Source organism: Pecten maximus, chromosome 19, assembly GCF_902652985.1.
Source record: "Pecten maximus chromosome 19, xPecMax1.1, whole genome shotgun sequence".
Classification (NCBI taxonomy): Eukaryota; Metazoa; Mollusca; class Bivalvia; order Pectinida; family Pectinidae; genus Pecten; species Pecten maximus.
The window spans coordinates 21664162-21677194 of record NC_047033.1 but is presented as its reverse complement, the minus strand read 5'-3'; the positions used below and the strand labels follow the sequence as shown (position 1 = coordinate 21677194).

Sequence of the window (13033 nt, the reverse complement as noted above, 5' to 3'; positions counted from 1 at the left end):
GAATATTAACTGCCCCATGTACCTGTATTGTTATGAATATTAACTGCCCCATGTACCTGTACTGTTACGAATATAAACTGCCCCATGTACCTGTGTTGTTATGAATATAAACCGTCCCATGTACCTGTATTGTAACGAATATAAACTGTCCCGTGTACCTGTATTGTTATGAATGTAAACTGCCCCATGTACCTGTATTGTTATGAATATAAACTGCCCCATGTACCTGTATTGTTACGAATATAAACTGCCCCATGTACCTGTATTGTTATGAATATTAACTGTCCCATGTACCTGTACTGTTACGAATATAAACTGTCCAATGTACCTGTGTTGTTACGAATATAAACTGCCCCATGCACCTGTACTGTTACGAATATAAACTGTCCCATGTACCTGTGTTGTTACGAATATAAACTGCCCCATGCACCTGTACTGTTACGAATATAAACTGCCCCATGTACCTGTGTTGTTATGAATATAAACTGGCCCATGTACCTGTACTGTTATGAATATAAACTGCCCCATGTACCTGTGTTGTTACGAATATAAACTGCCCCATGTACCTGTATTGTTACGAATATAAACTGCCCCATGTACCTGTGTTGTTACGAATATAAACTGCCCCATGTACCTGTGTTGTTACGAATATAAACTGCCCCATGTACCTGTATTGTTACGAATATAAACTGCCCCATGTACCTGTGTTGTTACGAATATAAACTGCCCCATGTACCTGTACTGTTACGAATATAAACTGCCCCATGTACCTGTATTGTTATGAATATAAACTGCCCCATGTACCTGTATTGTTACGAATATAAACTGCCCCATGTACCTGTGTTGTTATGAATATAAACTTCCCCATGTACCTGTAATGTTATGAATATAAACTGCCCCATGTACCTGTGTTGTTATGAATATAAACTGCCCCATGTACCTGTATTGTTACGAATATAAACTGCCCCATGTACCTGTACTGTTACGAATATAAACTGCCCCATGTACCTGTATTATTATGAATATAAACTGCCCCATGTACCTGTACTGTTATGAATATAAAATGTCCCATGTACCTGTATTGTTACGAATATAAACTGCCCCATGTACCTGTATTGTTACTAATATAAACTGCCCCATGTACCTGTATTGTTACGAATATAAACTGCCCCATGTACCTGTACTGTTACGAATATAAACTGCCCCATGTACCTGTACTGTTACGAATATAAACTGTCCCATGTACCTGTATTATTATGAATATAAACTGCCCCATGTACCTGTACTGTTATGAATATAAAATGTCCCATGTACCTGTATTGTTACGAATATAAACTGCCCCATGTACCTGTATTGTTACTAATATAAACTGCCCCATGTACCTGTATTGTTACGAATATAAACTGCCCCATGTACCTGTACTGTTACGAATATAAACTGCCCCATGTACCTGTATTGTTATGAATATAAACTGCCCCATGTACTTGTACTGTTATGAATATAAACTGCCCAATGTACCTGTACTGTTACGAATATAAACTGCCCCAGGTACCTGTATTGTTATGAATATTAACTGCCCCATGTACCTGTATTGTTACGAATATAAATCTGTCCCATGTACCTGTGTTGTTATACTGGGATTGCCTCTAACCTCTAATCCATATGTCAACATAGCGTCAAAAGACACTCAGTATCTTATATTCATAACAAGCACATTTCATATCAAACTGCGAGCTTGATATAGCAGAGGTAGAATTAATTAAACTGCACCATACGGATATTTAGCGCAGAGACTAAAGGTGAACCTATGTCCATCCAATTTACCTTCCCAGACGTAGACCTTAATACTAGGTCTCTGTATCGTTGGAGGCTATACTTACATACCAACGTTAAATTAATGTTTAATGATGTAATGACACAGTAATCCCAGTCCTGGGTTGTTACCAAGCATCTGGTTTTTTTTGTTGACGCATTGTTCTCCAAAAAGAGCTTTGGTGCAGTTTTCAATCATTTACTCTTGTTTATGACATAATGCCGGAGAAGTAAATCTCATAGGCAATCAAAAGAGATACGGGCACTGAGGAATATGTTACCGGAATATGTTACCGTAGGACCGGGTAAAATCGAAGAACGGAAGAAATGTTCCTGATTTCGTTAATCTCTGTGTTGTAAAATGTTCACTTACACCAGGGCAAATAGCGTTGCCAATGTACGTCCCGTCGAGTTCCGCCGCGTCCCTTTCCGTCCAAATTTAATTTTAATACCTAGCAACGTCATTTTATGACAGATCTTCATCAAACGTTTTCTGACCATTACATTGTCTTTCGGGGGTATTGATAAGATATCCATGATATATACAGCATCAGAAATTAACCTCATAATGATGGTTTACTTAATGTCGTTACAGTCTTTACAACTGACTATTGTCTCAACTAAAGTTGTTTTACATCCAGATACATTAGAGTCGCCTCTAACTCCTCCATACATAATACTTTCTCAATATATTATGGAGATTGCGATAACATAGAAGGGAAACGCCACTCTAAGAATATTATAATCTATTTTAAGTGTAGTGTGCTTGTGTATGTTTTGAGATATCAAGTGACAGCGGGGGCATTTATGTCTTACAGACTGTTTAAAGTAAAAGCATTCAATCATAAAATAAATCACTATATGCTGATCACAGATATGACAGAAGTGATGCCCCGATCTTCATTTCGTAATAAATGTATAAATGTATCTGGTTTAAGAGGACAACTTCTTCCCGGTGTTTTGCTCTGTTGGTAACACATGACCCACGCAAGACTGAATTTCAGAGTTTGTTTAATCTTTTTATATTTTGATACTATTTGTTCTAAATACGATTAAGTCAATTTCATTTTTTCCTTCTTTAGCAATATTTGCTTTAAGGGTGGTTGAGTGGCACAGTGGTAATGCACTCGCTCTTCACCTAGATGACCACGGTTTGATTTCCTTGATCGGACCTGAAAAGGTATGGGGTCACCTGGGAATCTCCACATTCTTTCGACAGTATACCTAATTGAGCTTTTTCACACAGGCCGACACGATTAATATAAGTTGATATAACTTGTTTCGCTATTGTTAACGTTTACATTTGACTTTGTCACTTAGCAAATCCCTTATATTCAATGTTGATGAAGGCTTTTCATCAATTCATTATTACCACGTGGTATCCTGGTTAAAGAAAACAGCACCATTTTGAATTTTTCACGAAACTGTTACGAATTTGATTTAAAGTCTTTTTAGGTTATCGATTGCGTTTTATGTCGCAACCTCCCTGTTATTGAAAGAAAATTTGGTAGATTCGATGTACCACCTGAATCATCATCAATCTCACAAGATTGTAAACTGGCTGTGAGCTTTATAGGTTTGGTTACTCAGTTTGATGTGCAGCCCACTGAGCCGTGACGTATCTTTTGGCTGAAGCCCTCTTGAAAATGAAGACAGACTTCAGTGACGGACTACTTCGTAATTTGTTTAACAGTTGAAATCCAATTACTGTCTATTTGTATTAGTTTTCAATTAGATACGCCAAACACACGCGATAGCTACAGGCTTAAAACAGAGGACGCTTAGGCTACTTAATACAATTCGTTAAAGATTATTTAAGAAAGAGACATAGACATGGTTGGTTTATGTCCACAAGTAATTTTTAACATGGTTGTCCTGTAACGGCCTTGCCATTAGTACAGCATACTATAACGCCGGTTGTTGTCGTGGACGTCAGTGTCTTTTTTATCCTCTGAAAATACGTATATGTATGGAAACTCGTATTTGTAGTTAGTTTGTCAAAATACGTATATTAAAAACTTGAAGTCAATAAAAATGGGACAAAATATGAACAAAATATAAGCCGTTGAAAATGACCATGCGTTCCTATAAAGTAAGCGTTGATAAACCGATATATAAACAATTATCACATGGCATTGTCGTACAGATCCATTGGTAGTACGGAATCGCATTCATTCTTTGTATTCTTTACCGTATTTTATATCTGTAACGGATGACAATAGAAATCAGATTCCATATACAGTACCAATATTAAATCACAAAATAATATACCGAATTGTTATAAAGATCGAACAAAGATCTTCGCCAAGCAGTTTGAAGAACAGGTATATCCACTGATTTAACAATTTTGTTAAAACCATGTAATTTTAATTTTAATTTTTCACATAAAAAATAATTTTTTATTTTACTTTCGCACAATCATTTTAACGTTGAGTTTTGGTAAGAGTTACAGATTTCCTGCGTTCAAATTATGGGGAGCACTAAAATTTCAGTTTTACCTCCAAATGGAAAATGATTAGTACGGCCATGTAAAACAAAATGAGGTGAAATGAAAAACAAATTAAAGGAAAGCTGAAAATAACTGCACGTATGAAACGGATAATTAATGTGTATATCCTATTTCTTAAACTTGTGTTCAATAGACAAGCTTGGTCGATGCTCGTTTTTCAACGCCCTTAACTGTTTCTATGTAAACAATTCGCTTGCAAACGAATTAAATGATTTTATCGCTCAAATGAAAATAAAGTAACAATTGACTCTCAAAAGTAATCAATTTTCAAAGTGTTGCTTCCGGTTGAGCACATGTAAAAGTGTTCTTTCTGTACGGATCAACACAGGAAAAAAAATGAAAAAATAAGGAGAAAAAAGTTATGAAGATCATTAGGATGAACAATATAACCTGTTTACATCAAACTGATATAACTATAATTATAACCTGTTGAGAAGATGCCGCGAGCCTCCATACACATAGTGCGCCAAAACAGACATAGTTTAACAACATTAATATGTCTATCGTGCTATGCGGCTGCCGTAGGAATGAGGAACCGTTGACGTGTTTACGATCTGGACTTGGGCGGATTTATGAGTTTGAGTCAGGTGGAATTTAGACACTCCCTTCACACTGAACGCCTTTCCTCGAATCCCAGACACTCGAAGTGGTTTTTCGTCTTTTTAACGCCCATCATGTGCAATTATGTGGGATTGTCTTTCTTCCGCTAAAGTACATGAGCTGGTTTCTAGAGGTAAATCTAGCCTTAGATATCAAGGCAAATCCACTACATATGATGTCAGGCGAACGCTTTCAGATCAATGAACGCATTTATTTTGAGACTAACAGAAGCTATGTACCACAACATCATGTAATGTCTCCAATTTTGAGTATGTATTTTAGTGACAGAAAGAAACGCATGTCAACAGTATGCAAAAAAACATTAAGAAAATAGGGGAAATAACATAATAAAAAGGCGCAAAAGATACATTTGGATTATCTCGTCTCCATCTTGATTGGGGGTGAGAGAAAGAGTTCTTAACCAAAAAGGAGATTGTTAAGTTGCCAAACACGAGACTAACCAAGTTTTTTGTAGCTTAAGAATTTAACCCGAATGGTTGAAATCTTACGGTTTCCCTATCAAGGGATAGACAAAGTTGGGGTGACGCCATTGTATTATTGTCGTGATGTCAGATAATTACTGAAAACGTGCAAAGAGCAGGTGTAGCTTTCTCAACCGTAGGATGAGACAGGTAAAATTGTGGATATTTCTGCCGAGGGTAAGATAATATGGGTTCTGTACTCATAACATGAAAAACTCAAGTAATAAACAATATTGCTTTCTGAACAACTAATGACAATGATGACCCTTTCGATACTGGCTAGGAAAAATCATCTGGCAGAATCAAAAATACAAAACTATCGTGCAATGGAAAGGAGAGGTCAACCACCAAGGGCTAGCCACGCTCGACGTTGCATCACTTGGGTACAATGACACGGTACCCATCACACAGGCCACAACAGCTAGCTAATGGACTAAGCAGTTGACATCCCCACATTACATTAACCCTTCGTTCTGAAGCTCTCGTGAGGTCAACCTGGTACCCTCAGCGTACACAACTGCCCCTCTTATTGTTAATGCCATCAACTTTCCAGGAAAATTGTGCTTCCCATGCTGCTCGACGGCACCCTAGCAACAGATTACCGGGCCCGTTCGTTGCTACCACATGTTACATGCTCTATCAATGAACCATTACAACTAGTACCTTTTGAGAAATAGCGAAAACAAACTTAAACTGTCCGAAGCATATCCTTACGTCCGTCATGATATTTCGGACAGGTTTTATAAAGTAGCTTTTAAGTTGTCACCGTTCCCTTTAAGTTATTGAAGTCTTAACATATGGCGCCTACATACAAACATATGTATATATAGTTGTTAGGATTAAAAGATACGATGTCTTATTTGACCTGATGTAACATTTCATTATTTTCATACATCCCCTCCTTATCTTTTTGGTTATAGATCAAAGGAATTCACATTCGATCGACCTAATCCGAGCAAGCCTGGGAAACTGACTTCAGCTGTAGGAAGTCACCAGGCCGAATACATGAAGAAGTTACTTGCCGAAAAAGATCGTGAATTTCAAATGTTACAAAGACAACTGATGAAGTGTAATAATGACAACGTTAGATTAATTCAAGAGCTTGACGGGTAAGGGACCAACATATTAACAGTTAACGCTTATTCGTAAATTAAAAATGATATTTTGCTACCGAATGGGTTCACAGATAAGATATTTCTAATTATTTAACCATATTATACACATATTTTGTTTCTGTATATAAATTTTAATATTTGTTTTGTTTTGAAAATCTTTGCAGGATAAGGCTCTGGTATAATGTATAATCCAACCTAGATTGATTGGGTCGTGTTTCTGATTTCAGATTCAAAGGGAAGAATTATGAACTTCTGTCAAAGGAAAATATCACATTAAGGGCAAACAACAGTCGCCTGTTGAAAGAGAATGTGATTTTGCGCGGGCATGTTAGGAAAGATGGAAATTCTATACTACAAAACATGTCCAGAAAAGAGATTATAGATGCCAAATATGCACGTGGGGTCCAAAATGCCAAACCTCTTGAGTATTAACCGATCAATAAGTTGATTTATTAAAAGATATTAAGTCTCTTGCATTTGAATATTTATATTGGAGAAGGGACAGTAGTGCCGATTACTTCTGGGAAACTTAATCCCATCTAATTATATTTGCCGCTTAGCACAAGTTTCACAGAACGTTGATGTCGATGGGGCTGATGTTAAATCTGATGATACAAATCAAGTTTTATCAACGTGAATGCAACATACACTGACAAACCTGTCCAGAAAGTGTAGGTCCCCTTGCGCAGAATCAGTACAGATCGTATAAATGTATATACTGGTTCTTTATCACGGAAAAAAATAATGAAGGATATATACTTTAATAGGCTGGGTTATTGGAATTTTCAAACTGCATATATTCATCTTAAATTCGTTGAAAACGGGTTTGATGAGTGGTAACGTGCACGTACATTTAAATTGCGTTAAAGTCAAAGAAGGGTTACAGAAATGAACAACGTTAGTTTTGTCCTTGTTTATAAACAGTTTCCATTTTTTACACCATTCTGCTAGTTTATCAAGCATATTTTGCATAGAGTTTTCATCCGGCGATATATTTCGATTCAAACATATTTTATTGTCAAAAAGTACAAAGGGATTGGGCACAAGTTTTCGCAACTTATCAACGCCCTTTCCCAAAACAAATACAAAATTACAATATTTGACAAAATAAGGACTAAAGGTCACCAATTCAATATTTTTGTAATATCTTTGTAACATTGCTCTCCGATTTGTCAAAAGGCATGAAGTACAAAACAACAAATATCATGCATTTTTAAATTTATTACTTGTTTTTATAAACTTATGCACATTTCTGAATATGATTAAATTAGTGTCTACAGGCAGATGAACATTTCCACATAGGAGTAACTGTAAGTTTATAGCTGCATCGATATCTACATTTCGAAGACTAAGAAAAAGTAATTGCCTCTGTATATCATAATTTGAACACTCAAAGAAAAAATGAAAGGCATTTTCACAGGGGTTACCACAAATACATTCAGCATTTTCTACCAGGTTAAAACGAAATAAGTCATATGTGAGAGAGCTGTTTTGATACCTTAATTTGGTATGAATTACATTAATTTTCTTATCACCAAAACCATAATAACTGGGAGGTTTTAATGTATTTATATCTGGTGTAATAGCATTTTTTAAAATGCTCAAGCTAGGAGAAGATCTAATATTATGATCTATTTCGTTCCATAGACGAAGAGTTGAAGGGGAAAAGGATGAATTTGTATTGGAAAGCCTATAGTTGGGAATAACAAAATTATTTCTATTTCTCAATGCATAAGGGGTGTTTTGACCAACAGATTGGGGCACTAGAATATTTAGAAAATCTGAAGTTATATTATTTTTCATCTTATACAGTAATTGTAGTTTTCTTCTATTACGTCTATCCGGAAGTGTCTCTAGACCCGTTTCAATGTATAAAGAATTGCTACTAGCATATGAAAGTAAACCAGTAATAATACGTGCCGCTTCACTTTGGGCCTTTTCTAATAAATTTGATTCTAACACATTACACCCATCCCATAATTCACACGCATATTCCAAAACCGGTAACAAGATAAATGTTTTATATATTCTTATTTATGTATCACGCCAAGCATGTATTTCTATTTTCTCAGAGCATTGAGCTTTTTAAGAACAGACGTATAAGTATTTTCAATATGGTCACTCCATTTCCCTTTCGAATTGAAAGTGACGCCCAAATGTCTATGGTTATTACTGAAGTTTAAGAACTCATTTTCAAATTCTAATTCAATGACTTCTTCTAAGTTGCTAGAGTTCGAAATAAAACTTACTTCTGTTTTACGTGGATTAAAATCTACCAACCATGTCTTTGCCCAAGAACTTAATGATTCCAAGTCCTGGTTAATACTTATTTCAATTTCATTACAAGAGGCAGATGTACTCATAAGTGAAGTATCATCAGCAAAAAGACGTGAAGCAGAAAGCAGAACTTCAGCAATATCATTTATATCAATCAAGAATAGTAGGGGACCAAGGATAGAGCCCTGTGGTACCCCTGCCTTAATATTACCAGTATCAGAGAAAGAATTGGATATGAATACTCTTTGTTTTCCGTTTGTAAGATAGTTACTAAATCATGTCAACAATTTACCAGATATACCGTAGGAATTTAATTAACAAACCCTTATGCCATACACGATCAAATGATTTTGATATGTCACAAAATACTAAGCAGACGTGTTTTTTCTCCTCAAGGGCTAAACAGATATTATGATATATTTCAATTAGTTGATGAACAGTGGAGTGACCAGGCATAAAACCTGATTGATACTTGTAGAAGAGAGAATTTTCAATAAAGTAATTGTGGATATGTTTATAAATAACACGCTCGAAAACTTTGCCTACGGTTGATAATAAAGATATTGGTCTGCAATTAGACGTAGAGTGCCTATCACCTTTTTTGAACAATGGTATAACGGCGGCCATTTTCCACATATTTGGATAGATACCAGAGGAAAGTGATAAGTTAAAAAGAATTTCAAGAGGCTTTGCGACTGACTGTGCAGTATGTTTCAACATATGGTGGCGTATCCCATCATGACCAAAGGATTTGCCTAATTTTAAAACAATATATCCATAATTTCTGATGTGTCTAACCTTAACGAGCTAAGTGTTTGATCAGTTTTTTGTTCTAAAATAGGAATGTCTGAATTACTATCATCAACATCAGTTATAGAGCAAAAATATTTATTTAAAATATTTGCTTTGTCACCGTCGTTCGTAACTATATTTCCTAAAACTGGATCTATAAGAGTAGGAATAGATTGGGAGTTACCCGAAGATTTCATAAGTTTCTTACTTAATCTCCAATATGTTTTAGGATCTGACGAAGAATACTGATCAATTAGTCCGTTAACATTTTCATAAAAATTTTGACGAGCATGTTTCTTCATATTGTTGACTTTATTTCGCTGAGCCTTAAGTTTGTTTATATCATGCTGAAGAGAAGAAGAACGAGCTTTCTGATGTAATCTGTCACGAATCCTAATGTTTTTCCTTAGTTCCGATGTCATCCACGGTTTACCTTTAGGTCTAATCGTAATCTCTTTGAATGGAATACATGTATGAGTAAAATCTAAATAAATTTTGCTAAAGTTTTCACACGCAATATCAACTGACCCGCACCTCGTTATCATATTCTCCAACTCAAAATTTGAAATTAAATCATTGAATTTATTAAAATCAGCATGTATACCCATACCTTACGTTTATAAGAAGGTACAATTGAAGAAGGAATTTCAATAGATACTAGACTACAATCGTGGTCACTAAACGATCTTTCAATAGTAATAACTGATGAGTCAATATATTTGATTGAACCCGTCAAAAAGATCGGATCAAGCAGACTAGACCTGGTATGTCCAGTTCTAGTAGGTTCATCAATGACATTAATAAGACCAAAAGTCGATATTATATCGGACAGAACGTGTTGTGGCGATATAGTGAACATGTCAACATATGATAGCTATAATGTCCGCATACAGAAGGATGGATATCATTGTGTCTTCTACTTGAATACCATAATTCATAGCGTTTATATATTTCGCCAAGTCGTTTACATAAATAGAGAAAAGTGTCGGTGATGCTTTACAGCCTTGTTTTAATCCAATCGAGACCCCGAATGGGTCAGTTAACTTACCATTTACCCGAACCCTACTAGTGTTTTATATGTAAAGTGATTGTATCGCTCGTAAAAACAACCCGTCTATTCCGAGATGCTTCAACTTTAACCATAAAATATCTCTATTTACACTGTCGAATGTTTTTTTTTCATGTCCATAAAGCAGACGAACGTGGATTGTTTCCGTATTTTACGATTATTCGGAATGGTACATGTATAAAGTGCATATTAGTGGTCAAGACAACTGCGATTTTCTCCGCATACATTTTGACGGTATAGATATAAGTGAGATCCTTCTATAGCTGTGTGGATCCAACGGCTCTTTTCCCGCCTTTAATATAGGGGTTACAATACTTTCACCCCACATATCCGGAACTATGCCAGATCGGAATGAGTTACATATAATCCTGTGAAGTATGTCTATACAGGTTTGATTCCTCAGCACTGCACTTTGGATATCGTTTATACCGGCCGCTTTGTTCAATGTTTGAGATAATCTGTTGAATATCTTACATCGGAGTCAGACGGTACGTTGTATAACTCTTTGTAAACATCGTGCCATACTCTTAAGACTTGCTCGTCGTCCGTAGTTATGTTACCATCCTTGTCTATCACTTTATCCGGTATCAATTTTTGGCGATCATTAGAGATTTGGCCGGACTCCAACGCCAAACTAGCTGTGTATTGTTAAACAACAAGCTGTGTATTGTACAACAAGCTCTGTATAGTCAAACAATAGACAAACTGTATTATCAAACAGCAGACAAACTGTATATTGTTAAACAACAGATAAACTGTATATTGTTAAACAACAGATCAACTGTATATTGTTAAACAACAGATAAACTGTGTATTGTCAGATAACAGACAAACTGTGTATTGTTAAACAGACAAACTGTGTACTGTCATATAACAGATCAACTGTGCATTGTCAAACAACTGACAAAATTTGCATTGCTAAACAACATATACACTGTGCATTACTAAACAACATATAAACTGTGCATTGCAAAACAACAGACAAACTGTGTATTACTAAACAACAGACAAATTGTGTATTACTAAACAACAAACATGTGTATTGTGAAACATCAGACAAACAGTGTATTGTTAAAAAACCGGAAGACTGTATATTGTCAAGCCACAAACTGTGTATTGTCAAACAACAGACAAACTGTATATTTCAAACAACAAAATGTGTATTGTCAAATAAACAAACTGTTTATTATCAAACAATAGGCAAACTATATATTGTCAGACAGCAGGCAAACGGTGTATTGTCAAACAACAGATAAACTGTATTATAAAATAATTGTGTATTGACAAAAATAAACAATCTGTGTTTGCTGAAATTAAATTGATCCTTTTGTCGTGAATGGTCGCAGTTAGTAGTGACGTCACAAGTACAGAATCCATTGACAGCGCGAAAGAATTCAAGTTAAAGTGTCAAACATCCTACAACTTTTACATGAAAAAATTTTCTTCTCAAAAGTTATATGAAGCCATTAATGACTTAGTTAGACACTGTAATATTGAATGACGAAAGATAATGAGGTAAGGCTATCCCAATTATTAGTAAATCGGGTTGAAATGCCATTCCTTTTCAAGGAAAAGTGAACACATCTTTAGTTGAAAAACAAACCTTGGTCCCTCTCTCTCCAACAGTTGGAACCTCCAATGATTGAAGACAAAGATGTCTTGCAGCAAAAATGTCTCATTCAAAAGGTGTATATGCAGATAGAAGTGTATTGTTAGTACACTGTATCAACCTACATTCGCACCATGACAAGCTTACGGGAAGGCCAATTTGGGATTAGGGGACCTTTGATTACACGACGGTACAAATTTGCACCTGTGTTTGAGAAGAAAAACACTTTCTTAATCGCAAAATCCTATCACTTTATACCAAAGAAAATCGATCTTACCAGATGTAAATATTTCCTATGCATATCTATATATCGCTACAAACGTTTCATGTTCAATAAATTTGATTTAAAACGTTTCAGAGTATTCTGAGCATTTACAAATTATTTTTACTTCAAAAATTTAAAGTACGAAAATGAGATAAATTTAATTGTTATTCGTTCCCATATAAGTACGCTGGAGGTAACTCTTGATTTGTTTCTTCAGGTTAACTAAGTACAGATCACTCCTCCCTAGTACAGCTACTAATCCCTCCCCAGGCCAGCACCGCTATGTCTAATCCCGTCAATTATCGCCTCCTGACACTCCTACCGCCCAGGTAAACGTTGACTCTCAGCAACAGATTCTTAATCTATTTTTTTTTCTTCATTTTTTCATATTATTGAGACTTTCCCGTTTATTACAGCTGGAGAACAAAGACAAAACAGGAAATCATTTTTTTTTTAAAAACGACAATATATTAAAACAAAACGATTTACCTAGAACAGACCCT

At 35.5% G+C, this 13033-nt stretch overlaps 1 protein-coding gene and 1 long non-coding RNA gene across 2 annotated transcripts in view; one reads left to right on the top strand and one right to left on the bottom strand.

The window, feature by feature from the left end:
- LOC117317835 overlaps window positions 1-11902 on the top strand; it is a 35725-nt gene extending 23823 nt beyond the window's left edge. Inside the window, exons 5-6 of the mRNA XM_033872789.1 lie at window positions 6324-6512; window positions 6746-11902. Of these exons, the coding sequence (XP_033728680.1) occupies window positions 6324-6512; window positions 6746-6950 (394 nt within the window). The 3' untranslated portion in view covers window positions 6951-11902. The remainder of the gene's footprint in view (window positions 1-6323; window positions 6513-6745) is intronic.
- Window positions 1-13033, bottom strand: part of LOC117317836 — a 73033-nt gene that overhangs the window by 14743 nt on the left and 45257 nt on the right. The window lies entirely within an intron of this gene.